The sequence below is a fragment of the Meriones unguiculatus genome, chromosome 19, assembly GCF_030254825.1.
Source record: "Meriones unguiculatus strain TT.TT164.6M chromosome 19, Bangor_MerUng_6.1, whole genome shotgun sequence".
NCBI lineage: Eukaryota > Metazoa > Chordata > Mammalia > Rodentia > Muridae > Meriones > Meriones unguiculatus.
The window spans coordinates 68,443,910-68,470,653 of NC_083366.1; the positions used below are offsets into that span (position 1 = coordinate 68,443,910).

General features: G+C 54.6%; 2 protein-coding genes across 2 annotated transcripts in view; one reads left to right on the forward strand and one right to left on the reverse strand.

Moving 5' to 3' along the window:
- Positions 1–2,971: 2,971 nt before the first annotated feature.
- LOC110541040 (synaptophysin-like protein 1) lies at positions 2,972–3,759 on the reverse strand. The gene has a single exon (XM_060372538.1). It carries the CDS (start codon positions 3,749–3,751, stop codon positions 3,110–3,112), a length of 642 nt encoding a protein of 213 aa, XP_060228521.1. The 5' UTR covers positions 3,752–3,759; the 3' UTR covers positions 2,972–3,109.
- Positions 3,760–5,112: 1,353 nt separating this feature from the next.
- Positions 5,113–26,744, forward strand: part of Cdhr2 (cadherin related family member 2) — a 32,933-nt gene continuing 11,301 nt past the window's right edge. The window contains exons 1-17 of the mRNA XM_021627831.2: positions 5,113–5,245; positions 15,039–15,101; positions 15,343–15,414; positions 16,309–16,448; positions 16,576–16,629; positions 17,614–17,703; positions 18,977–19,066; positions 19,406–19,531; positions 19,608–19,754; positions 19,831–19,906; positions 19,992–20,107; positions 20,190–20,423; positions 21,102–21,257; positions 21,336–21,497; positions 21,755–21,816; positions 22,644–22,887; positions 25,636–25,875. Coding sequence (XP_021483506.1) covers positions 15,050–15,101; positions 15,343–15,414; positions 16,309–16,448; positions 16,576–16,629; positions 17,614–17,703; positions 18,977–19,066; positions 19,406–19,531; positions 19,608–19,754; positions 19,831–19,906; positions 19,992–20,107; positions 20,190–20,423; positions 21,102–21,257; positions 21,336–21,497; positions 21,755–21,816; positions 22,644–22,887; positions 25,636–25,875 — 2,061 coding nt within the window. The 5' untranslated portion in view covers positions 5,113–5,245; positions 15,039–15,049. The remainder of the gene's footprint in view (positions 5,246–15,038; positions 15,102–15,342; positions 15,415–16,308; positions 16,449–16,575; positions 16,630–17,613; positions 17,704–18,976; positions 19,067–19,405; positions 19,532–19,607; positions 19,755–19,830; positions 19,907–19,991; positions 20,108–20,189; positions 20,424–21,101; positions 21,258–21,335; positions 21,498–21,754; positions 21,817–22,643; positions 22,888–25,635; positions 25,876–26,744) is intronic.

Genomic DNA, 26,744 nt, shown 5'->3' on the forward strand with positions numbered 1-26,744 from the left:
AGTTGCACACCTCAACAAAAGCCAGTGTTCGCTGTGGCCTTGATCAGTGTAGACGCTGATCCCCTACACTCAGGACTTTTTTCACTCTCGACTTCCCCGTTGTTCTTGCCGCCTGCGTAGGCAGATGTCTTGCATTTCCACAGTTCAGACTAGATTATTTAGCCCCCTCCCCCAACGGACCCCTCTAGCCTGGACTGTTACATGGAGTAATCCTGTCAGGGATGTGCAGCCCTGCACAACCCTCACGAACACCTCACAGAGAAACCCCATAACCTTACAATCACAGCGCAGCTCCGGAGCACATCTGTAGATTCTCATTGTGTAGATCAGACTACAGTCAGGGATAACCTTGAACTCAGGATCCTCCTGCCTTTGTCTCCCGAGCCTAGGACTGCATCACTACTGGCTTAGATGTGGTTTTGTTTGTTTGTGTGAGATGGTCTCACTATGTAGTCTTGGTTAGCCTGGAACTCCTTACTTAGACCAGGCTGACCTGGGACTCACAGAAATCCACCTGCCTCTGCTTCTGTCTCCCAGTGCTGGGATTACAGGCATGGGCTATCATGTCTGGCCTTAGATATGTGTTTAAATAGATGGATCCTATTTCTCTTTTTAACTTGCCTACCAGGACTCTCAGAAACCTCTTTCATGGACTGCTTTCTTTACCCAAAACATCAATACATATTTTGTGGATGTGACTCAATTATAGATCCCCCTTCCCTCATCCATATTTATCTAGTTACCTGTCTATCTATCTATCTATCTATCTATCTATCTCTCTCTCTATCACATGTATATCTTTTTCTTTGATTGTTTTTTGAGACTGGGTTCCTCTGTGTCAATCTGGCTATCCTGGACCTCACTCTGTAGACCAGGCTAGTCCTGAACTGGGAGGTCTGCCTGCCTCTTCCAGGTGCTGGGATTGGAGGCTGTGTGCCAGCACCAGCTACATGTAGTTGCCATTTTTAAACTCTGCTTTATTTGGGGTTCCTTAAAGCCTCAACCTCCCTTCCAACCCCCCAACCCTAGGTAGGAGAGAAAGATTAGTGGGGAGAGGGGGCAGAGTTCTCTTTGGTTACTTTCTGCTGTTTAGGATTATTGGTTTATTTTGGGGCAAGTCCAATCTTGGTTTCAGATCTCCTACTTCTTGTCAAATGGTAACAACAGCGACCAAGAGCAGCAGAGGGAAAGCACCAGCCTTCTTGCTTGGAGCCCCCTCTTCTCTCTGGGCTCTGGCATTTATTTCCTGTCAGAGTCCTCAGAATTAAACTACCTGCAGCTGGCAGAGCCGGCACAAGGCAAACCCTCTGCCGCTGTGGACCATCTGAATCAGCCCCACATCCCGCACCTGGGACCAAAACAAAAACATGTTTATGTAACATAACTGAGTTTTTTAAAGGCACCAGAACTTCCACTACAGCTATGTATACCTTAAGATTTCTTTTAGATTTGAGAGGGTTTGGGAAGCAAACTACCCTGTGAAAATGTCTATCCATGTTGAATACATGATATATATTCGTTGAGTGTGAGCCAGACATGGCTCTGCCCATGAGTAGCAGGCTGCGTAATAGTAGTAACAAGACAGAGCATGCACCTGAGGAAAGCTCTGGGCTCAGTCTGGGGGAACCCAAGTGAGTGGCAGCGGTGGGGAGTCCGTGCTGCCCTCCAGGCCCACTCCGATAGTGCTGTCTAGTTCTTTGGCCTTTTAAGCATTTGTATTTATACTTGTGAGGGCACACGCATGTGCCACAGCTCATGTGGAGGTCAAAGGACGAACGATGAGTGCCATGTGGGTCCGAGGGCTCGGATTCAGGTTGTCAGGCTCCTGTAGCTGCTCAGCCGTCTCCCTGCCTTTGATTTTTTAGTGCTGTCTTCATAGACTCCTATACAGGGCTGGGCATTAGCAGCACATGCATTTTATCCCAGTACGGGGCAGGGGAGGGGAGCAGGGGGGGGATGGGGGAACAGAAGTAAGCGGATCCATGAGTTCAAGGCCAGGCTGGTCTACAGAGCGAGTTCCAAGACAGCCAAGGCTACACGAAGGCAGTGTGATTTCCTTCTTTGTTTCACACAGGCTGTGCTGAGGTATTCCGGAGAAGCAGGTCTCAGAGGCTGAGCAGCTGGGAGATGGTGGAGCCAAAGCCAAGCTCTGGCCTCTTCCTGACATTTGGTGGAGTGTTGAAAGGGCAGAGGACTCTGACCTCTAAGGGGAATGGAGTCAGAGCAGAAATGAAATCAACAAACTCAAAGAAAGAAGACAAGGTTTAGGAGAAGCATCTCATGGTGCTGACTTCAAGCATGGTTATCGAAGAGCTAACACAAAGTCCCAGAAAACATTGTTCCTGTTGCTTTCTTTTGTTTGTCTTCAAGACAGGCTCTGTCTCCAGAGCAGTGGGACTAAAGGCTCCGCTGCTACCCTGTGTTTCCATTTCTTCCCTCTGTTTTCCTGAGTCTTCGGTTATCTCAGTTATTGGCCTCAAGGCTTAAAACAGCCACGTGACGCCCTACTCACCTTCTTACAGTTTAGACTCCAAACAGGGAGAAAGAAATTCATGCTATCAACCATTCAAAATAAAGCCTTTTCTTTGAGACCAGTCATTAGGCAGGGTTGTCTGTCTGTCTGTCTGTCTCTGTCTCTCTATCTCTCTCTGCGTCTCTGTCTCTCTCTCTCTCTGAAGATGCTATGTAGCCCAGGCTGATCTCGAACTCATCTCTTTCCTGCCTATTCCTTCTCTGTGCTGGGATTATAAGCACAGACCACCATGCCTGTATTTTTTTTTTTTTTTTGAGACAGGGTTTCTCTGTGTAGCCTCGGCTGTCCTGGCTCTGCAGACCAGGCTGGCCTCAAGCTCACAGAGATATGCCTGCCTCTGCCTCTCTGAGTGCTGGGATCACAGGTGTGCACCACTGCAATGCTTGGCTTCTCATTCTTTTTTTTTAATTATTATTAGAAACAATAATGCTTCTCAAGATGTTGGCAACAAGGCAGAGTATAGCACACATTTCATACAGTGTAGTCTCCCTTTAATTATATTCCAGAAGGGGGTGGGACACTTCCTTGGCTGTGAGAAGCTGACATATTTGATGGATTATGTAAGCTGGTTTCCTTCTACACAAACCAAGCATTTCCTCCCCAAAGTATCATATTCAGAAAGCCAAAGATCACGGATACATTTAGGGATCCCTTACTAGTCACAGAGATAAATTGACATTGTATTTGTGGGTTGTGACAAGGCTCAAGTTCTTTGATAATATTGTGTCCGGTAGCTATTTTAATATCTGTAAGGGCTTTAGCCCAGGCCGAGGCACTCACCAACCACAGAAAAGTGGCAAGAAGAGTAACAATAAAGTAAATCATGGGGAGTGTATGACTCTCCTGGTAGAGGTTCCTGTAACCAACATAGAGCAGAAGGGCCACGATGCAGTACAAGAACACAAAGACTGCAAATGTGACATGGAACTGTGCAGAAGAGAAGTAATCACCTATGAGGACATGGTTCTTCCAGGTCACATTACACACACTGGCATCTGAAGGAGTGAGAAATGATGCCCGAGGCAACCTGAATGGATAACCAAAAGCAGCTGCAACTGTCTTGTTGTTACCAAGTTTAGGACAACTCACTTGAATTTCTGTTTTGCCCTTAAACCCGCCACAAGTGGCAAAAGCAAAGATGGAAGCAAAGCACTCGAGGACCTTGATGAAGCCGAGCAGCTCCTTGAGCGGGTTGAGGTTGACCTGGAAGGCGGACATCCTCTGAGGGGAAAAGAGTTAAGACTCGGGGCGGAGGAGGGGAGCGGCGACACCCTGGGTCTCATTCTTATCAGCCAGACAGGTCCATTTGCTATGGCCTCAAGTCTGTCTGACTAGGCCTCACCTGCATGCCAGCACGGAGTGGAGCAACCACATGTCTGGGTTTCCTGAGAGAAACTAGAGGACTGTGGATAAGGGCTCCTGGAAGATTTGGCCATTGGTACCTATGACTGGGGGTGGAGAATGCTTTGTGGGCAGGGGGAAGCAAGGAGGAGGACTCCAAAAGGGAGTAATGAGAAGGGACAGGGCAGCGCTGTCTGCCCTGTGAGTCAGATGGGCTCTCTTCAGCCACTAGCTGTCAAGGGAGGAAGGCATGGATTCAGGCTCCGCTCTGTGGGGATGGATGGCAAAGAATGGCCCTTAATTGTGGTGGCACCCGGCAACAGCAAGACACCATGTAAGGCACACACTAGGTGCTCAATAAATGCAGATTCTAGCTCCTCCCCCAGAGACATAGGACTGTGCTCGGCAGGACTTTGAAGAACCATGAGCTCTTCTGGTGGATCTAGTGCTCCCTGAGAACTTGCAACAACACACAGGAACCTCAAAGGGACCCATCAGTGTGCTGAGGGAACAGCGTCTTCTCAGGGCCACTCAGCCAGGAGGCACACAGGCTGGTGATCAGCTGAATGCCCCCCTTCCTGCTGGAAGGTAAGATCAGGTGATCGTGGGGACCTGTAACCCCTGAAAGGCCACCATCGTCAGTGTATGGAGCCTCTGGAGAAGTGGCCCTGCCCTTTGACTTTCTTTGTTTTTGTTTCTTTGAGACAGAATCTTACCCTGACTCATCTGGAACTTGTTTTTTGACCAGCATGGCCTACAACTCACAGGGATCTGCCTGCCTCTGTCTTCTGAGTGCTGGGATGAAGAGCATCCGCCATTATGGCTGGGGTTGGTGCTGCCTTTTGAGGGCTTGCTTAGAGGGGACGGATATCAGGCTGGGCGGGCATTCCTGGAACTGCTGGGCGCTCCCTTCAAGCTAGCCTTAAGGGCTAGCCTAGAGGCTCAGTGAAGTTCCCTGATCCCACCTCATCCCCCTGGCCCACCTTCTCCACAGGTCCCTACCACTGAGCAGCCAGGAGAGGACAGAGGTCCTGGTATGCCCTCTGACTGTCACCATCTCCAGCTTCTCCAGCTTGCAGCAGAACCCCAGACTGGCTGTGGGCCTGCCTGTCCTTCAGTACTGCAGCCCTGGGGCCTCGGCTGCCCTGGGGCCTCGGCTTCCCTGGCTGCCCTGGCTGCAGCCATGCCTTCTGAGGAGGTGTGGTCTCTACATGGTTAATGATTGCTCAGAGGAGGCTCGGATGGTGCCAAAGTCTGCGGCTGTGTTCGCCGGCCTCAGACGGTGCCCACCTGTGACCAGCACACACCAGTGCCTCTGAGCCCCTTCCAGGGGCCGTCCAGCTCAGCTGCCTCGGGGGCTCTTAGCCGGGGGTAAGCCGGGGTCCTTGGGATTGAGGCAAGTTTTGAAGTCTGAAAGATGCCTCATTCCCTGGTGTCTGGGGTTGGGCGGAACACCAGCCGGCAGAGCTGTGCATTAGCTGCTGGCCACTGGGTCAGGCAGAGCCAGACTTGAACTGATGAGGCTACTGCTGAAGCCTGGTTCTTCTAGAATGTAGGCTAAGACCTCCTCTCCAGGCAGACCCTGTTCTGCCTTCCCAAGTCCTTGGGGTATTTCAAGAGTGAAGGGGAGGGTCTTGGAGGAGGGTCCCCCTAGGAAGTGAATTCACCACCTCATCTGATATCCAGGAGGAGAAGATGAGGGTGATGGCTGAGTCTGGCCCCGAGCCTGAGGGAAGGAAAGGCTGGCTCCACTCTGCTCAGATCTTCCTTCAGCTCTAGGCAGACTTTGAGTGGGCTCTGACTGCTTTGGGCTCTCAGTTTCTGCCTCTGTAGGGTGGGTACCATTACCAGTAGTCCCCAGCAAACTCATGAAGCAGGCAGGGCGAGGTATGGAGGCTGTCCCTCACAGACTCAGAGATCAAGGCCTGGACCACCTCAGCGAGGACTAACCGTGCTGGTCTGGACTCTAGCTCAGTCCTTGTCCTGCTGACAGGGTGGAGCTCAGCCGGGCCAGCCCTTGTTCAGGTAGGACCTGCTTGCCGGTTGGCCCGAGGCAGCATTTCAGAAGACAGTGATGTTCTGATCCACATAGGCCATAGCCTGCATTTATTCCTCAGAGGAGAACTGAAGCTGAGGGAGAAGGAGAACTGTTTGGTGCAGTAAATGAAATGCTGGAATCCAAACCTAGGGCCTGAGTCGTACCTATGTCCCAAAAGAAGCAGCGCGGAAAGTTGGCACTGTGTCTGGCTATGGGAAGCCTGGTGTCCCTGGGTCCCTGTCTTTGCACTAGACCACTTGGCTGGGCTGGTGGGATTGGGAGCGACCCCTGAGCAGGGTGGCACCTGGGCCCAGCCTGTCCCGAGGCTGGTTTTTAACTCTATCCTTTGTTCTTGGCTGACCCCCCAAACTGTTTTCTTAGGGTGATGAAGGTTAACTGTACAATAGCCACTTCCTGGAGGCAGCTTCGGGAAGGAGGGAGAGAAAGCAGAAGTGAAAGAAGGGAGCTTAGGGAACTGTGGTGGCTTCCAGCCCGGCTGGAAGGGCTGCAGTGTCGGGAGCCAAGGGCAGGGCTGTTGACAGAGGAGGGATCCCCTCTCCTGTGTCCTGTCATTGACTTGCGAACTCCCAGAAGCCCTGGGGTCCTCATTCCCAGTGAATTGATTTCTAGAGGCCTTTGATTTCCTGTTCTTGTGAGCTGTGGCCAAGGCATCCTCGGGGCTGAAAGGAGGGAGGTTTCCTGGGTCAGGCCAGGCAGAGGATGGCCTGGGTCTTGGGGTTCGTAGCGTGATCTGGAGCTCCTGATGCCCCTTACACTTTGCAGCATGAATATGTATGTTTTTACTTTTAACCGACACAAAGTGACTGAGCATATTGAGGAAGCCCAGCGCAGCGTCTTCACACCTCATGGCTTGTCCCTCACAGCCACCCTGCTGTGGTGTGGCCTTCTGCCCAGCCACAAAGAGTAGCATGGCAGCCTGAAAGCAAGGACCTGGGAGTTCTAGGGCCTGGACTATTTCTTTCTGTCCTCAATCTCCATCCTCTTCTCCCTCCCTCCAGGCTTCTCTCTCTTCTTACAGGTCTGTCTACATAACTCAGGCTAGCATTGAGCTAGAGAGCCTCCTGCCCCCTGCCCCCTGCCTCCAGCCTCCTGAGTTTTGGGATTCTGGCTGTGCCCCAGGCCCAGCTTCCCATCTCCTAGAAAAGCAAGCTGTATCAGAAGCAGAGTGGTTGGGGTCAGCATCAATGGTGTCATGCCCAAGTTGGACTTGTGGTCCTCCATAAGAGAAAAAGGGTACCTGGGGGTAGTTTCCTCAGCCCCAGCCCATGGGCACCTCCCTCCCTTTTCCCTTATGTCCTATGTATAGTATGTGTTCCCTGACTGGGGCTCAGAGGCTGTAGAGAGAATTTGCACATGGGCAAGGGACACAAGAGGGCCTCTAGGGCAGAAGAGACACATGCAGATCTAGAGTGGGGAGAATGCAGGGTGTGGTCTACGGACAGGATGCCACAAGAGAGGAAGAGCCACCTGGGGAAGGTGAGACCCAGGGCCTGTAAGGACCTAGCTTGCCAAGAGTGGGAAGTGTGTCCCACAGCCAGTGTGGGCCTTGGGTAGGCCAGGTCTTGGGAGTGCCCGTGCCCACTGAGGTGAGGCAGGTCACCTGGTGCTTTCCTATCTCACAGCACATTTTTCTTAAGTGATGAAAACTGGGAGACGATGTGCCAGCTGCAGAACTTTGCCCTCATTATGATCAATGAGTATGTTTGTGAAAAGTCACAGTGACAAAGGGGACAAGACTGGTCAACTTATGCAGTATGGGAAGGAGGACTAGAAGGGCTCCTGGATATGAGTCAGCATGGCCTCTGTGACCGCTGTGGGAAGGAGGACCAGAAGCACTCCTGGGTATGAGTTGGTATGGCCCCTGTGACTGCTGAGCAGAAGACCTAGCTTCCCGGAGGCTTAAGGCTCTCAATAGGCAAAAACAAAACAAAACAAAACAAAACAAAACAAAACAAAACAAAAAGCATCTCAGCCACCTCTCCCTCCAGGAGAGGGGGATGGCACGTGTGTGTCACTATCTGCGTTACGGGAATGGGAGGGGACATGGGAGGGAACAGTGAGCAGGAAGGGGGCTGTGAGTGGGGGTCTTCGTGGCCATGGGGAATGAAGGCTCCAGCTTGGCTTCTTTGTCCTCAGCCTCACCTCTCTGGGGTACTGGGTAGCCTGGGGGGAATGTGGCACATGGGCAGGGGAGAATAAGGGAGAGGAGGAGGAAGGAAAGAGAAGGCCCTGAAAAGGGAGAGCAAAGATTTGTGCACTGCTGAGGATGGAGCTCAGGGCCTGGGTATGGCAGGCCAGTGCTCTACCCCTGACGGACATTCCCAAGCCTTCTAAATTTTAGTTTGAGCCTGGCAGTGGTGACAAATGCCTTTAATCTCATCACTCGGTGGCCAGCAGCAGGTGGATCTCTGAGTTTGAAGCCAGCTTGGTCTACAGAAAGTTCCAGGACAGCCAGCGCTACAGAGAAACCTTGTTTCAAAAAACCAAAATATATGTGTATATACATCTACACATATGCATATATAGATATACACATACATATATAGATAGACACACATACATATAGATATGCATGTGTGTGCACATATACATATATCTATGTACATATATATTTTGAGGTATAGTCTTTCCAAGTTCCCAGGCTAGCTTTGAACTCCCAACCTTCCTGCCTCACCCTCCAAGTGGCTGGGACTACAGGCATACAACAGGCACACATCACATACCCAGCTGGAAAGACGACAGGCTGCCTGCCTTTGGACTGGAGTCCTGGGAATGACTGTGGCGGGTTCCTTCCTAGCTTCTTTGCTAAGACATGATAATGGGTGCGAAGGGCCAGCCCAGCACTGCCCTTCCTCATCAGTTTCTGTCCCCATGCTGAGCGGGGTGGAGAAACTTCCTCCTTGGGAGATCAGATGACGAGCTTAGTGACGGGGATGAACCTCGCACACCCCATTGGCTGTTCAATCTGTGGCTGCTGCTTTGCTGGTGCTTTAGGCTCGAGCTCCAGCCCGGTGGAGGTGCCAGGTCTCCATGTACCAGCCCGCCAGCACCAGGGTCCCAGGACCGTCTTCACAGGGCACCCGGCAGCACTCTGCTGCCCCTACAGCTGCCGCCACCAGCCCCACCTCCACCCACTCTCAATCACTCTGTGCCATCTCCATCCCGAACAACTGCCCCAGACAGAGCCTGACTCCATCTGTGGCAAGCCTGTCCCTCCCTGGGTGTGTACTCTGACCTCTGCCTTCAACTTCAGAGCACAGGAGATGGAGTGGCAGGGAAAGCGCAGGCCCTGGGGTGCTGCCTCCAGGGAGAGGGTAAAGGCAGGGTGAAGGTGCCAGCGCTGCATAGAAGGAAGGGTTTCAGATCTGTGGAGCGCCTGGGAGCTATGGGCACAGGGGCAGACATGGAGCCGTCTGCAGAGCAGCAGCCCACTGGGGGGGGGTGACGAGAGCCACCCACCAACACTGACCCCCGCTCCGTTTTCACCGGTTTTGGTTGCTTGGCTTTTCGCTGAGCGTCTCAGGCCTCTCCTTTCACTCTGCTGGAGATGCAGAGCCCCATGCAGGATGTGGGGGCCCCTGGTCTTCAGTCTGCTGATCTCCCCACTTCTGTGTGGCACCCTGTTTTCCTCTCTCGGGCCTATTCCTATGGTGGCTTCTCCAGGAAAGATTCAGAAGAGGTACAAAGTGGGGTCCATTCTGCCTAAGACTGTGTAACCAACAGTTTCCGTGAGCACCGACGGAATTCTAGGTTGTAAATAATTTGTTTTCAGCATTTTGGAGAAATAGTGTTCTGACCACTCCTCACTGCTGCTTAATAAAACGTTCCGGAGCACAGTGGCGATCTGTGGTTATTTTAAATTTATTTACTTTTATTTTATACACATTGATATTTTTCCTGCATGTATGTCAGATCTTGGAGTTACAGAGAGTTGAGAGCTGCCAGGTGGTTGCTGAGGTTTGAACCCAGGTCCTCTGCAAGAGCAGTCAGTGCTCTTGACCGCTGAGCCATCTCTCCAGCACCAACAATCTATTATTATTAACACTGGTGATTCTGTAGGCATTTGGACTAGGTGTAGCAGGAAATGCTCAACTCTGCTCAACTATTTGGGGCTTCCTGGAGGATTTAGCAGTGGACTGGGCACAGGCTGGCAGCCACAGGGCTTCATGGCGCTAGCACTGCTGAATGTCCGTGGGAGCCAGCCTGTGTGGCTGTCTCTAGCCTCTATGCACTAACCGCCGCTAGCAGCCCCACATTTTGAGACGCTTCTGCTCTTGGGGGTTGGTGTTCACAGAGCCTCTTGTCACTGCTGTGGGGAGAGGGATGTATCCATTACTATGATTTTTCGGGTCTCTTCAGAGCTGGTCTCTCTTCACTCCTGTCGTCAGCTTGAGTTTGCAGCGCGCTGCCTGCGGCTGTGCTGCGGAGTCTGGGGACGGAAGGTGTTCTATTTTGCTTGTTCCTACTGCTGCAACGGTGGTGAGTGGCCCTGGGTTGTGGGTGGCACTTGTCACCAGGAGGCCACACTGCAAGGTGACCCCGTGAAGACCGTGCCACCCACAGTCCGGAATCCAGTTTTTGTTTTGTTTTCCCCTTCAGGCAGGTCGTGTAAACTTCTGTGTCACTGTTTTCTGCGTCCTGCTGGCTGTGAGAAGGCAGAGCCTTGCACTGGCCGGGCAAGCAGTCTGCCGCTCAGCTGTGCGTGCCACCACCCGGTGTTCTCAGGCGTCGGTTTCTGATTGTTGGTGGTGGTGCCATTTCACCGTCGTTAGCGGTCTCTCATGTCACCCCGTGGGTTCCTCTCCTCTGTAGTGTCCCCAGGTCGACACTGATCCAGACTCTGTGGAAGTGAATCCCAATCCCCAGGGCAGGGGGTGGGGCAGCGCCTGACCATGTGGGTGTGGCCCCGGAAGCCCAGCTCTTCTTGACTCTGCTTTCAGGGTATGCTGGACTTTCATGTCACTGGGGGTTAAGTCTTCTCCCTGGGATGCAGTCCCTGCAGTCCCCTACTCTGTTCCAAGTGTCACTGGCTTGAGAAGGGGACGCCATGAGAACTTCCGGCACTTCTGCTGCCATTCCCGGGGGTTCCAAGAGGTCGGCAGAGGAGAGGCAGCCAGTGCAGGGCCACCCCACGGAGCAGGAAACTCTCCTGCTCCCCACCTGGGCCTTCCTCACCTCTCAGATCTTGACCTGCTGGGAGAGCTCTGTCGTCCCTCCTCCCCCCCCACCACAAAGGTTATTGGCAAAGAGCAGTAGCAATAAGGCCATTCATTATGATACAGGCCTGTAATCCCTGCACTGGAAGGCTGAGGCTGGAGATCACCAGCCTGGGAAGCTTAGTGAGACTCCCATTAAACACACACACACACACACACACACACACACACACACACACACACACACACATGATCCAGCCAGGTGTCTAGGCCTGGACTACACAGAGAGTTCCAGGACAGCCAGGGCTACATATAGAGAGACCCTGTGTTAAACCAACAAATAAATAAACAAACAAACACACCAAAACAACAACAACCAAACAAACAAACCTTCAATTCCAGCACTTGTGGAGCAAAGGCCTGTAGATCTGAGTTTGAAGCTAGCCTGGGCCACCTAGATAGTTCCAAGCCATCCAGAGCTAGAGACAGAGCCTATCAAAACAAACAAACAAAAACAACAACAAAACCCCAACCACCACCATCCTGTTTGGAAAGCTTGTGTCTGGGCAGGGCTTTGTGGGATGCTCAGACTTAGGCTTTGGTTCCGTACAATTTCCTCAAGCCTTTGGCCCCTGGGTATTGACTATCAGACAGGAGTGCTGGGTAGCCGGTCTCTCTCTGACCTGCAGGAGCTCCAGGCTTGCTCCCTTCTAGGACAGCCCATTCAAAGCCAGCTCAGGCTTCCTTCCAAGCGCAGGCCTGTGTTCCTGGCTCAAAAAGCAAGGAGTCTGCCAGTCTCTTAGCCTTGGCAGAGGGCATCTCTGGTGCCACATCCTGATGACCAGTCTTGTCTGACATCATCATTGTTTTCACGGGATGTGTCCCAGTCGGGGTTGCAGCTGCTGTGATGAAACACCATGACCAAAAGCAAGTTGGGGAGGAAAGGGTTTAGTTGGCCTTATACTTCCACATCACTGTTCATCATTGAAGGAAGTGAGCTCAGGAACTCAAACAGGGCAGGAGGCTACAGAGAGTCGCTGCTTACTGCCTCGCTCCCCTAGGCTTGCTCAGCTGGCTTTCTTATAGAACCCAGGACTGAGATGGCACCACCCACAGTGGGCTGGGCCCTCCCCCATCATCACTAATTAAGAAAATGCCCCACAGCTTCATCTTATGGAGACATTTTTCTCAGCTGAGGTCCCCTCCTCTCAGACGGCTTTAACCTGTGTCAAGCTGACATAAAACTGTCTAGCACAGGATGCTAATGGCTCAGGAAGGAGGTGACTGAGTGCTGACACAGACACTAAGAGCACTGAGAGCAAACGTTTCAAGAAGAAGCCTGCCACACGACGAAGCCCACGTGGGGCAGAAAGCGGAGGGAAGAAGGGAAGTCATGCCGGGGGCTTCCTTGTGCTTTCACGGGAAGAAAGGTGGAAGGGAGCCAGAGCGCAATCAGTCAGGATGTGTGGCTAATCTCTGGGTGCTCTGGCGGCAGCAGGAGTCGCCCAGCTGTTTAATGCTCCACTCTAGCTTTGGTGTGAGACTGGGACACAGAAGGGTGGCTGTGCTCTGTCAAAGGCGTGTCTGGAAGCCTTGTTTGCTCTCTCTGGAATTAGCGCCACTAGCTCTCCAGCCAGCCACACCCCAGGCATGTCAGAGCATCATAAAATTCAGGAAACAAAAAGCCACAGTTAGCACACCTAGTTCAGCCAGCACTCAGGAGGCAGGGGCAAGAGGATTGCCACAAGTTCGAAGCCAGCATGTTCTACAGGTCATGTTCCAGGCCAGCTAGCCAGGATGGTAGGGAGGCAGATAGTGTCCCCATTTCTTGCAGAGAGAAAGGTCAAGAAATGAAACTATACTGCCTCAGATAACTTCTCTTCTTTATGTTCTTGATTGGTAACTTCCTTCCCACCCCCGTGGGCTCTTCCTTCACCATAGATAAGCAGCAGACGTTTGGGTAGCCATCAGCTGGGCGAGGCCAGCCCTGCTTGTCTGCTCACCGTGCATTGCAGGTCTGCATGTGGCAGATGGAGGATGGCAGCCAGGACCTGCTGAGGAGTAAGCTGGGGCACCAGTCATGTAGCGGGCCCTGAGACATGTCAGTAACCAGGCCTCTAGCCCCCAGCACATCAGGCTCTTCTCTCAGCGTTTTATTGCTATGAAGAGATGCCACGGCCATTGCAACTCTGATAAAAGAAAGCACTTCCTTGGGGCTGGCTTTCCGTTTCAGCGGTTTAGTCCATTTTCATCATGGTGGGGAGCGTGGTGGCACACAGAGAGACACGGTCCTGGAGAAGTTCTACTTCCCGATCTGCAGTCAGCAGAAAAAGAATAGCTTGGGCTTTTGAATCCTCAAAGCTCACTCCCAGTGACACGCCTCCTCCAACAAGGCCACGCCCACTCCAACAAGTCCACACCTCCTAATTACTGTAATCCTTTCAAATGGTTCCACTCCCTGGTGACTAAGCATTCAAGTATCTGAGCCTATGGTAGCCAGATCAATCTGGATCAAAGCAGAAGGCTTCTGCTGGGTCTTCAGGTGGCCAACAAAGAGGTGGGAAGCAGACTCCACTGTTGAGGGCACACTGAGTGCAAGGGAGCCGCCGTGCAGTTTGGGGAGAGACGGACCAGGAGCGGGCCTACCAGTAGCAGGGGCAAGAGTTGAGCTTCTTTCCCTAGTAGTAACCAGTAATCTTTATCCTATGCTGGGAGCCAGCAGGGCAGTGCAGAGGTCACTGTGCCTTCCCTGCAGGGCAGCCAGGGCCAGAGGAGTTACACACAGGCTCGGGGGTGCACAGACTATTCTGCTGAGTCTCTCGGTGTCCCGTATTAGCCTTAGGTAGCTTGGGATTCGTGGTATCATTCACTCAGTTCAGTAAGGAGGAGAAGTCAGCTCCGTCTGGAAAGCACTGAGGTGTGTGGACAGAAGGTGGCCCAGGAGGTTAACAGGAGAGTGCCCAGGGAAGCAGGTGCTTCGTGTGCAGACAGCAGAATGGGGGCAGGAGCGACACAGATGTGGCTGGAAACGGAGGGGTGGCAGGGCAGAATGGCACACGAGGGGATGTTAGTGATGACGCTAGGGAGGCCCTCGGGGTCTCAGGAAGCTACCTTCTGGAGTTTGCACTCTGACCACTGGGAGCCATCACAGGGCTTTAAGAGACAGGGAATCACGAGGAGTTTGCTTGAGAGCAGGGAGTGGGTTTGGGTCCAGGGAGTCCTTGAGGAGACTGAGGAGACACTGGACATGGGAGGGAAGGAGGCTGATAGGGTACCGTGGAGAGGAATGGAGGAGGAACAAATTGGATTTGGCAGTTCTAGAGCAGAGAGGTGAAGGGGTGAGTCCCTGAGTATGTGATGGAGGACCTGAGCTACATGCTTCACAGCCATGATGCTTCTCTCCCCTCCTCCCTCTCTCCCCTCCCCCCACTCTCCCCTGCCTCTCTGTCTCCCCTCTTCCTCCTCTCCCCTCCTCCCTCTCACCTCTCCTCCCTCTCTCCCCTCCTCTCTTTCTTCCCTGCCTCCCTCTCATGCCTGCCTCCCTCTCTCCCCACCCACCTGGCCCTCCAAACCCTTGATCCTGACTGGTGCCTTTGTGTGTGAGACAGGGGAGGTAGAGTGGTGGCTGGGGACGGGACTCTGGAGCCTCCTGTCGCTGTTTTCTGTGTGGCCTCTGGTATGCCACCGAGTCTACCCTGTACATACAGAAACAAGGCCATCGCACACCCAAGGCACTTACGACAGCACCCAGCACTCAGTGGGTTAAGTATGGGTTCGAGCACCCTTCCTACCCATGCCTTTCCTGTGCAAGATGGACAGATGGTGGTAGAGGTCCTGAGGGCAGAGCTGCAGAGTGAAGGCCATTGATAGCGTGGGGTCAGACCTAGGCAGGCGGGCTTTGCCAGGCAGGCTGTGCCCAACCACCTTTCCCTGGCACCTTTTCTCTTAGGTCCCTTCAAGATGGCTTGGCTGTGGCTGCTCTGTGTACTACTTCCTGCCTTCATGGTGCCTGGTGAGTGCCTCTCTCCCCTACAAGAGCAGTATTAAACTGGGGACCCCCAGCAGGACCTCGTGGGACCTGTCCTCACTAGCAAATGCCAAGGATGAGCGTCCCTGAGAGGATTCCAGAGGAGTCTTGGTGTGTGTTGGGGGGGAGGGGCAGGCCTGAAGGTTGACTGTAAGGGTAAGGATCCAAGGCCCGGCTGGTGGCGGGGTGCGGGGTGACAGATGTCCTCTGCTGTGTGTCCCTACAGCGACGGCCAACATACCACCATCATTCGAGAGCAATATGTCCTTGGTGATTCTGCCAGAGGACTTACCAGTGGGTGAGTGATGGTCCCTGCGCTGGGACAGAGCTGAGTGTTTGTCCCAAGGCTGTCACACAGGCTCCCCACCCGTGCCTGAGGAACAGCCCCTGACGAATCACACACGAGGTCAGCCCTCTGCACCTGCGGCTTCACATCGCACGTTCAGCCTCAGTGGGCTAACACACTGGAGGGGAAAAACGTTGTCGTGCCTTTTGTTCTGTTCTGGTCCTCACTCCAAAAGCCAGTCATTTCCTTCATAGTCAGGGTTGCAGTCATCTGGACGGCACTTGAAGTCGAGGAAGGCAGGCTTGGGTTCTACACAAACGCCCCGCCTCTCTCCATGAGGGACCTGAGCACCCGCTGATTTCGGCATCTCAGGAGGTTCCTGGAACCGCGCCCCTGGATACAAAGTCTTTTTTGCTAACCCACTTGTGATTGGTTGATTCCAAGGTTGTGGAGGAGAGAGGACCTCAGTCAGGACTCAGGCTCACCAGCTTGAGGACACAGCCCCTCAGATAAGAACCCACTCGCCAGCCTACCTTCCATGTTTCCTTAGTTGCCAGGAACGTCCTCCTGCATCTTAGCATCTTCTGATCAGAAAGTGTCTCTCTTCTCAGGAGACAGCCATTCCATACAGTTCTTTTAACTCCAGAAAGAAATGGAGTTAAGAAGCAGTCATTGAATGGGTGCTGTACCTTCCAGTCAAGAGTGTCCACCCCGCACTGTACAGCCATTTCTAGTCTCACTGAAGCCCAGGGCCCAGAGCTGGGAAGGGAGGCTGGGGTGGGGGGTGGTTAGGGGATCAGAATCCCAGATTTCAACTTATATCCACATCCCTGCCCTGTGGGCAGCTGGACCAGACCACTCTGACAGAGGTGGTCATGAACCTGGGCCAGCCCTGTTTATCTGCAGGTGCTGTGGCCTTCTGGCTGATGGCCAGAGACCCCGATAAGGACCCTCTGGCCTATGGGATTAGTGGCCCCTATGCCTACTTCTTCTCCGTCAACACAAGCACTGGGGAAGTGAAGCTGGCAAGTCCTTTGGACTATGAGGTAAAGAATGGTGGGGCAGGGAAAGCGGGTAGAGAGGGGATAGCCTGGGGTAGCCCCTGGAGCCAGAGTCCAGGAGCGTGGCTGGACCCTCGCTCTGAGCAGGGACCCTTTCTCCCTGCGGCTGCAGACACTCCGAGCCTTCCAGATCACCATCTCCGTACATGACGGTCACAACAATCCAGTGAGTTAAAAGAAGAGGGAGGGTGGTCAGGGGTGGACAAGCAGGGTGCCAAATATCTACTTCTGATCATGTGTCTATTTCAGGCAAGCAGAGGGCACCCGCTGATAAGACTTTAGTGCTGTTTTCAAGATTAGATGCTCACGATGTTACCAGGGGCTTGGCATTTATTGACTGTATAAGTATTTTGTTTATAAAGTTACAGTGTTGTAATTTGTATATAATACAAATACTGGTTTTTAGAATGATTCATTGTTTCCTTCTGTGTGTGAATGCTTTGCCTGCATGCCTGTAGAGGCCAGAAGAGGGTGCTGGATCCTTTGGAACTGGAGCCCCAGCCGGCCATTAGTCACCACGAGGGTGGTACACGGACCCATGGTCCTCTAGAAGAGCAAAGTGGTCTTAAGTGCTGAGCCGACGCTCTAGCCTGTGTGTCTACTGTCAAAGCCGCCACACCTCTTCAATGACTAGCATAATGTTTAATTTCCAAATCTTTATACCCCGCCCCCATTTTTCTTTCTTTCACTGAGTGGCACTCCCAACCCTTCTCCTCTTCCTCCTTGTTGTTCAAGTCATGGTGGCCCATGTCTGTAATCTCAATGCTTGGCGGGGAGGGGTGAAGGTTGGAGGATCCTACCTTCAAGTTCAAGTTCATCTTTGGCTACATAGTGTGTCTAAGGCCAGCCTAAGATAGGCGAGGCTCTGTCTAAATAAGGAAAGGACAGTCAAGAGAGCTTAATGCAGAACACACGCACGCACACACGCACACACACACACGCACGCACGCACACACGCACAGGCACATACACACGCACACACACACACACACACACAGGCACACGCACACACACACTCGAACTCCGCCCCCCCCCCCCCCCAGTGCACAGCTATGCTTCTATGTGAAGGAGGAAAGAAGGAAGGCGAGGTCCGAGAAACTCTTCTGGAATCTTAAGCCACATTTCCTGTCCTCTCCTGGGCTTTCTGCAGGTGCAGAAGGAGATGCAGGTGATTGTGCAGGACAGAAACGACAACGCACCCGTGTTCCAGAACACCGGATTCTCCACCAACATCAGCGAGGTACCCCCGGCCTTTGTGTGGCAGGGCACGGAGGGCATCTGAGAGCGTAGCTCAGGGCAGAGAAGCCAGGAAGCCCCGGGGTGCAAAGCCGTGATTGACAGGGCCGCCTCCTGCAAGCCACCCGCAGAGTAGGGTTCTCTCAGCTGTGGTAGGAAAAGCAAGAGAAAAAGGAAGTTGGTTTCCTCGCGCTTCTAAGAGCTGGAGGCTCGCTGACTTACACTAGCTGTCACCCCGCGCCGCTCCCCTGCCTCGCTTGATGCATCCCTGAGGAGCCAGCCGCCTGGCTCTCAGCCGACCTCCCGCCCGCAGCTTGGGCAGAAAGACGGCCGTTTCTCCTGGTTTCAGCGAGCTCGGGCCCGGCTGTCACCTGCTCGCTTTGGACATGTGTCCACCCTAGAGACAATTAGCTGTGTGGAGTGGCTGGCCTGTGCCGTGGCCTTTCCTCAGCCGGGGCGCTCCACTTTAACCGCTTTAGCTGAATAGGAAGAGGTTGCCCAGGGCTGTGCAGAAAATGGAACACTGTCCCAGGTGCCCAAGACCATGCGGTTGGTTGTGTAGGGCCAGGCGTGAGACCCACCTGACAGGCCCCACCCAGCACCCATGCTCTAGGCACTCTCCGAACACCACCTGGTGAGCAAGCCTCCCTGGGTGTGAGGCTGCAGGTCTCACAGGTGGGAACCCAAAAGCAGGCTGTGAGGGAAGGCTCAGGGTGGGATGCTCTGTGCAGATGACAAGGCAGGGGAGGGTAGGGGGAATGGCCCGGGAGAGGGGCTGCGGCTGGCTTCTCTGAAGAGGTGCTGTCCAAAAAGAGACCCGAATAGCAAGGGGCCTGCCAGGGAATGGCCAGGGAAAGCACGCTCCAGGCTGGGGACGTGCAAAAGTCCTCAGGCAGCATCGGGGCTGGCGGAGGAGCTGCAGGGGGAGGGACAAGCAGCAGCCTGACCTCTCAGGGCCACTGAAGCTGTTTGGACCATGTGCTGGGAAGGATGGGGAGCTTTCAGGAGCAGAGAGGGAGGAAGTCCACCTCAGGCTGTGGGCCAGACAGAGCCCTCGGGAGCACCTAAGCAGTAGAGGGACAGGCAGGCCGGGCTCTAGAAAGGTCTCTCATTTGTGGTCCTGAGCGACTGTGAGAACCAGCTCTCAGGGTGTGAGGCTCATTGGGGGAAGGCAGTTCTGCTGCCTGCCCCATCTTAACCAGCCCATGGCTCCCCTGAAGGCCCAGCCTGGGGGTTGGGGTGGGAGGGACACACAGATGGAAAGTCCCCTCTTACAGACCCTGCCAGTTGGCTCCGTGGTGTTCACCGTGCTGGCTGAGGACAAGGACTCCGGGTCAGCCGGAGTAGTGCGGTACTTCATAGAGAAGGTGAGTGTGACCGAGTTCCTGGGACTCCAGGTGGGAGCCGGCCTCACTGTGCCTTACATCCAGCAGAGGGCAGCATCCTCACAGACAACCCTAGCCCTGGTCCCCAGCCTTTCTCCGCTATCACCCCCGCATCCCCACAAACCCGCCTGCCTTTGTCCAGTTGCTCCCATCCTCTTCACCAGCACTGTCAAGTCCTCCCGCCAGCTAACGCACTCACAACTCCTGGGAGAGGTCAAGGCTGGGAGGGGGCTTGCTCACCCAGACACGTGTGACCCTACGTCGGTGGAGAGTGAGGGGCAGCGCTGTCCCCGGGCCTCACCCAGATAGCGCCCGTCACAGGTCATCCCCAGCACAGACGACAGCCAGAGTCTCTTCTACATTCTGGAGAACGGCTCCATCGTGTTGAACGGCAGCCTCAGTTACAACAACAAGAGCGCCTTCTACCAGCTGGAGCTGAAGGCCTGCGTGCGTGTGGGGTACAGGCGGGGCCGGGGGGCTCCAAGTTGGGCTGCGGGCTCACTGAAGGCCCCCTCTGCTGCAGGACTCAGGCGGGATGTTGCATGACGAGTTTGTCATACAGTGCTCCCAGCCAGTCTTCCTGTCCATCTCGGTGGTGGATGAGCCCGACCTGGACCCCCAGTTTGTCAGGGAGTTTTACTCGGCCTCCGTGGCTGAGGACGCTGCCGTGGTAGGTGATGGGGCCGCAGCGCTGGGTGGTGAGTGTCAGAGCTCAGGGTCCAGGCGCTCACGCAGCCTCCCCCCAGGGCACGTCGGTGCTGAAGGTGGAGGCGGTGGACGGTGACAAAGGCATCAACGACGTGGTGACCTATAGAATCTCCAGTGAGAGCCTGGGTAGCCCTGGTGGGGGCTTGGGTCACGGTGGGGTGGTGGGTGGCCAAAGCCATGCGAAGGGCCTCTCTGTCAGACTCCACGAGGCCCACGTGGTTCGACATTGGGAACGACGGAGTCATCTTCGTGAGCGCCCCCCTGGACAGAGAGCAGCTGCCCAAGGATGCTGGCGAAGTGCAGCTCCAGGTCACGGTGAGCACGCGTGCCACCCTCCTCCCGGAACCCTCAGCCCTGGCGCCCAGGCTCCCTGAGCACCGCTCCGCTCCGCCCTCAGGCCACGGAGCAGAATCCTAACATCTACGGGGACGAGGCTAAGACCAGCATATGGGTCACCATCAGGGTGACTGATGTCAACGACCACAAGCCCGAGTTCTACAACTGCACCCTCCCAGACTGCTCCTTTGGCCCCGAGGAGGCCCAAGTTAACTTCACGGGCTACGTGGATGAGCACACCTCTGCCCGCATCCCCATCGACGACCTGACCATGGTGGCCTATGACCCAGATCAGGCGGGTGCCTGGAGGGGGAGGGGCAGGTGGTGGCGGAGGAGGCTGGGGGAGGCGAAGGGGGGGAACAGGGAAAGAGATATGCCGTAATGACTGGGGGTATGGGGGAGCACCAGCCTGTCAGCTGTGCAAAGCAGGGTGGGGGTGTTCAGGGCAACACTGGGTGGCGGTGAGCAGAAGCAGTGTGGAATGGAGGCCGGCCTTAGGTGCGGGCCAGCAGAGAGCGGCTGTGATGCTGGCACGGTTGGCTCTGGGTAGCCCGTGGTTTGGGGAAGCAGGGAGCCTCAGGGAAAGGTGGCCAGCGTTCCGTGAAAAGCCATCTGAGGATGGTGCCAAGTGATGGGTGAGGCCACTGTTTGGAGACACGAGGCTGGTGGGCATGCCGACCTGGTCCAGGGAAGCAGGCTGGGGTGGTGTGCGGGCTGAGCAGTGGGCACTTAAGAAGGCACTGGGACTACTTTATGGCGGTGAGGAGAGTGTGGCTGTCTCTCCAGATCTGGAGACCCTCTGCGTGCTGGGGCCGCAGCTGAGGGCTGAGTGGCCCAGCCTGACTTCCTGGGCTTGGACTGTTGGCTTACAGTTCTGTGAACTCACTCAGGGCTTCTGTGGAAGGCCTGAGCGCGGAGATGGAGGGAGGCAGTGACAGCGGGCCAATCCCTAATATAGCGCCCTCCCTTACAGGGCGACAATGGCACCTTCCTGCTGTCCCTGGGGGGCACAGACTCTGCCGCCTTCAGTGTGTCCCCAGAACGAGCGGCGGGCTCTGCCAGTGTGCAGGTGGTGGTGAGAAACTCCGACCTGGTGGACTATGAGAAGAAAGAGACGATGGAGGTGGAGGTACTGTGCCATGAGGCCCTGGGGCTGGAGGCCGTGGGCAGCCAGGCTCCTGTACCACCGCGGTCCTTCCGTCCTCAGGTCATGGCCACTGACTGGGTCAGCGGGAACTTCTCTGTCGCTGTGGTGACCATCCATCTTAGAGACATCAATGACCACAGGCCCGTGTTCTCTCAGAGCCTGTATGAACTCACCGTGCCAGAACACAGTCCAACAGGCTTTGTGGTCACTGACCAAATCAAGGTGAGTGTGATGCCACAGGCTTGTGGTCACTGACCAAATCAAGGTGAGTGTGATGCCACAGGCTTGTGGTCACTGACCAAATCAAGGAGGACCGTGCTGGGAGAAGGATGCTGGACCGGGCCGATCTGTCTGGGTGTGTGCAGTGTCTGTGAGTGCAGAGGTGCGGTGAGCTTTGGAGTCACCACACAGCCTCTTGGATGCTTTGTGTGGTGGGGCAGATGACACTGTTTCCACCGTGTGCCGTCTTTGCCTCACAGGCTACAGACCTAGATAAGGGTGAATGGGGCCGTATCACCTACAGTCTGCTTCCAGGAAATGGGTAAGCTCCTAAGGTGGGTGGGGGTGGGTGGGTGTGAGCATGCCTGTGTGCAAGTGCGTGCATGCATGTGTGTGCATGTGTGTGCATGTGCTTGCATGCATGTGTGTGCATGTGTGTGCATGTGCGCGTGTGTGTGTGCGCGCGTGTGTGCGCGTGTGTGTGTGTGCGCGCGTGTGTGCGCGTGTGCCTGCCTGTGTGTGTGTGTGTGTGTGTGTGTGTGTGTGTGCGTGCGTGCGTGCGTGTGTGTGTGTGTGTGTGTGTGTGTGTATGTATGTCTGTTTGTGTGTGTTCTTCTCTGCCTCACCATGGGGCTGGGGATATAGAAGAGGAGCCTACAAGTGACAAAGTACTCAGTTTCATGTCCACTCCAGAAAAACAATTTAAAAAAAGTTATTAGTTTTTTTCTGTCACTATAACAAAATACCCGAGGTGGAATATTCTCTAAGGAGAAAGGGTTATTTAGATGTGGAGGCTCCCAGAGGCATAGAGTGCCGTCCGCTGGGTCCTGAGAGGGCTTTGTAATATATCAAGTCACATGGTGTGACCGTGTACGAGATGGAGAGATCCCCAAGACAGGAAACCAGAGGAAGAAAAGGGGCAAGGGACAACTTCCCACCAGGCTCAGCCTCCCAGGGGCCCTTGTGCCTCCTGATGTCATCACACACTGTGGACTGAGTGTCCAACCCCTGGGCTGGAGGGCGCCCACAGCCACGAGTCTGCTGGAAATGCTGCACAGGCCCCCTCAAGTCTGTGTTGTCATGTGCCCGGATTCAAGCATAGGTACAGATCCTGTTGCTTTATTGGCTGATTCTGGTCACCCCGAGCAGAGCTGAGCTGTTTGAGGTGGATCCGGACTCGGGGAACGTGACGGTGAAGAACGGCACGCTGCTGGACCGGGAGAAGCAGGCTGTGTACTTCGTGACGCTGCAGGCCACCGATGGCGGGGGCCAGTCCAGCACCACCATGCTGCAGATCACCCTGCTGGACATCAACGACCACGCGCCTGTGGTCCGGGGCTCCTACAACGTCTTTGTGCAGGAGGAGGAGGGCGACGTGTCTGTGACCATCCAGGTGGGTGTCGCCCTGGACCTGGAGGCGGTGGGGTGGTGGAGGGGGCCATGCTGGTCCTGGGTGATGCCTCCCTCCAGCGTGGCTCTGAGGGAGTTGCCCAGGTTCTCTGGACATCTGCTTCCTCCACTGGAGGAAAATGTCTGCAGGGAGCCTCAGCCCCTGAAGGAGGGAGTGACCGGGGCTGAGGGACAGCCCTCTGAGGGCCCGCAGGCCCATCCTCACAAGCTGTCCGGATGAAGAGTCATGGTCCTTATTGTCAGGGTCAGCAGGGTATAAGGAAGTAAAGGGCCTACGGTAGGTATTCGGCACAGGCCTGGGCTTTCCCAAACAAATCGCTCTTTAATATATACATCTCCAGCTCATTCCAGAAAGATCTGATGTGGTTTACATAAAAAGTAAGATCAAGCAAGGCATGGTGCATACCATTAGATGCATATGGTATGCACCCAGAAGGATGTCTAAGGTTATGGCCAGCCTGGTCTACAGAGTTCTGAAACAGCCAGGGCTACGCAGAGAAAACCTGTTTTAAGAGAAGGCAAAAAGAAACAAACAGCCAAGATGAAAACAGAGAACCTACCATGATTAAGTAGGTTAAGGGGCCACAGTAGCATTAACTCAGAGTGTAGACAGCGCGGTTAGAGCAGGTGGCTGGGAATCTCGCCTTTGGCTGACCCACAGGGACAGCTTGTGAGGACGGGCCTGCGGGGCCTCAGAGGGCTGTCCCTCAGCCCCGGTCACTCCCTCCTTCAGGGGCTGAGGCTCCCTGCAGACATTCCACAGTCAAGGTCTCCTGGCTTTTCTGGCAGGGCTGGGCTGTAGTCCACATCTCAGCGGACTTGATCCTTCTGGCACTGGTCCTTTTTTTTTTTTTTAATTTATGTGTGTGCGCGCATTGGTGTTTTGCCTGCATTTTTCTGTGTGAGGGTGTCAGATTCCCTGGAACTAGAGTTATAGACACGTGGGAGCTGTGGGAATTGAACTGGGTCCTCTGGCAGGGCAGCTGGCACTCTTAACCTCCGAGCCTTCGCTCCAGCACTCTGGCTTAAAGCTCCTCACGGGAGAAACGTTTCTAATTTGCCGGAACCGTGGCACCCTTACGTATGCAGGGAAGTGTTAACTGGCCACATTCAGAGCACCTTTGTGGGAACGGATGGTCTCGTCCCAGGAAGAACCATCTCTGGCTGCTTAGGAAGGGTGCGTTCAAGGAGCGACACCCAACAGAGCTGAGCTAAAGGCAGTGGTGGTGAGGTGAGCAGGGAGGAAAGAAAGAAAGGCTCCCCTCACGGCCCCTGGCTTCTCGCTGAACCACGGTGTCTGGAGGACCCGCTCTGGCGCCTGCTCCTGGGCTCATGCTAAAGCGAGTTGCAGACCTTTACTGATGGGGTCGTCTGTGCTGTCAAAGGTAGCGGAGCGGTAGGGCGCTGCAGGGGCGACAGCATGGCTGGGAGCCGGGCGGAAGCTGGGCCGGGAAGAACATGCTTGGTCCAATATAGTCCCATATGTCTGGGGCATTTGTGCGCAGACACACGCCCTTTGTATGAGGAACGAGCTGTTTAGAAAGTACACCGCAAGCTGGACGCGGTGGCGCACACCTGTGAACCCAGAGAGGCAGAGGCAGAGGCAGGTGGATCTCTGTGAGTTCAAGTCCAGCCTGGTCTATAAAGCGAGTCCAGGACAGCCAGGGCTACACAGAGAAACCCTGACTTGAAAAACCAAACTAAACGAGAAGGTCCATCAGCACAGCCAGATGTGGGGAAGCACACCTTTGATCTTTCCTTCGAAAGGGAGAGCCAGGCAGATCTCTGTGAATTCCAGGCCTGGCTACACAGTGAGACCCCGTCTCAAATGAAGTCGGGTGTGTGTAAGGGGTGGTGGTGGAGGAGGCTGGCCCAGCAGGTTGGAGAACTGTCTGCTCTGTAGGGGACCCAGATTTGAGTCTCAGCACCCACGTGGTGGCTCACAACGGTCTGAAACTCCAGTTCCAGGGCATCTGCTGCTCTCTTCTGACTTCTGTGGGCTCCGCACACACATGCTGTGCTTGCATGCCTGCAGGCAAAACCATTCAAACATACAATAAAAAATCTTTTAAATCTTAAAAGTGAAAAATAGAGTACTGGGATAAGGGTGTAATTTAGTTGGTAGTGGGCTTGCCTAGCAGCACAGAAAGCACCAGGACATATTCCCAGTACCACACAAACAGAGTGCCTCGGTGTGTGCCTGTGATCCTGGGCCTCTGTGGGTGGAGGCAGGAGGATCGGAAGGTTGAGGTCATCCTTGGCTACATAGTGCGTTTGAAGGCAGCTTGGGCTACATAAGATCACGTCTCTAGATAAATAAATAGCTCGCATGTGTGTGTGTAGAAAGTGACAGAGACAGTGAGCACACTGGCTGTAGCAATTATGGGAAAATCGGAGTCTTTTTTGGATTTCTTGCTTTTACAGTAGGAAAAAAAAACCTGTTGAGTCCCCGCCTGTACTCTCCCACCCCTCTCTGTGGTGTCAGATTTATGGGAACCTCCACCTCAGGCCTCTTCGGGGTCTAGCTCAGGCCCAGAGTTGCCAGCAGCTCACCCAGCAGTTATCTGGAGACCCATAAGCTCTGGCCCCACATCTCAGCAGGAAGCCATGGCCTGTCTCCCTGTTCCACATCTCAGCAGGAAGCCGTGGCCTGTCTCCCTGTTCCAGCTGATGGCCGCTCAGACCCGTGCTGAGGAGGGTTGGGCCTGACTGGAGCCCACTCTGTCCACAGGCCTATGATGATGACGAGCCAGGTACAAACAACAGCCGCCTGCTCTTCAGCCTGCTGCCGGGGCCCTACAGCCACAACTTCTCCATAGACCCCGACACGGGACTCCTCCAGAACGTGGGGCCTCTGGACCGAGAGGCCATTGACCCTGCCCTGGAGGGCCGCATCGTGCTAACTGTGCGTGTGTCTGACTGCGGTGAGCCTTCCCTCAGCACTGAAGTCAATGTCACCATCACTGTGGAGGTAGGGTAGCGCGCTTTCACACAGCCTTGCTCCCTGATTCTTGCACAAGTTGTACTTCCTATTGTGTGCAGCATGGTACAGGAGAGGTTGAGAACTCAGCTGGGCCACCCTTGGCAATCCTGGCCCTTAAGTCAGAAAGACTGGGGGTGAGGCCAGCGTGACTGGGGGTGAGGCCAGTGTGACTGACTGGGGGTGAGGCCAGCGTGACTGGGGATGAGGCCAGTGTGACTGGGGATGAGGCCAGTGTGACTGACTGGGGGCGAGGCCAGCGTGACTGGGGGTGAGGCCAGTGTGACTGGGGATGAGGCTAGTGTGACTGACTGGGGACGAGGACAGCGTGACTGGGGGTGAGGCCAGCATGAATGGAGGGGGATGTTCTGAAGAGGCTGCACCCAGGGAGGGCACTCGCTGCCTTGGCTCTGACTGCCGCGCACAAAGTCTTGTCTGGGACCATCTTGACTGCCGGCAAGCGAAGGCCAAGGGCGGGTAAAGCTGGCTCAGGTCGTGTCTCCAGCACACCAAGAGGTGGAACTCAGGGGCCATGCATGGTGGTGCAGACCTATAATCTCAATACTTGGGAAACTGAGGCAGGGTGCTTGAGAGTTTTAGGTGATGCTGGGCCACATAGCAGACCTTGTGACCGAAGGGATAATACAGACATGGAAGCAGATTTAGGACTTGTTGGCACCCTGGGAACAAAGCACAATCCTAAAGGAGACATGAAGAATTATACTTACCGAAGGGTCCCCTTGCCTCCATGAGTTCCACGCTCTTGTTGCAAGTGTTGGAGGCTACCCTATTTTCAGATAAGGACACTGAAGCCTGAGGACGCCAGAGCCACAGGAGAGGGATGGCCTCAGAGCTGGTGT

What these genes read in the sequence shown, in the direction of transcription:
- LOC110541040 (XM_060372538.1), bottom strand. Translation starts at nt 3,751, where the DNA reads ATGTCCGCCTTCCAGGTCAACCTCAACCCGCTCAAGGAGCTGCTCGGC.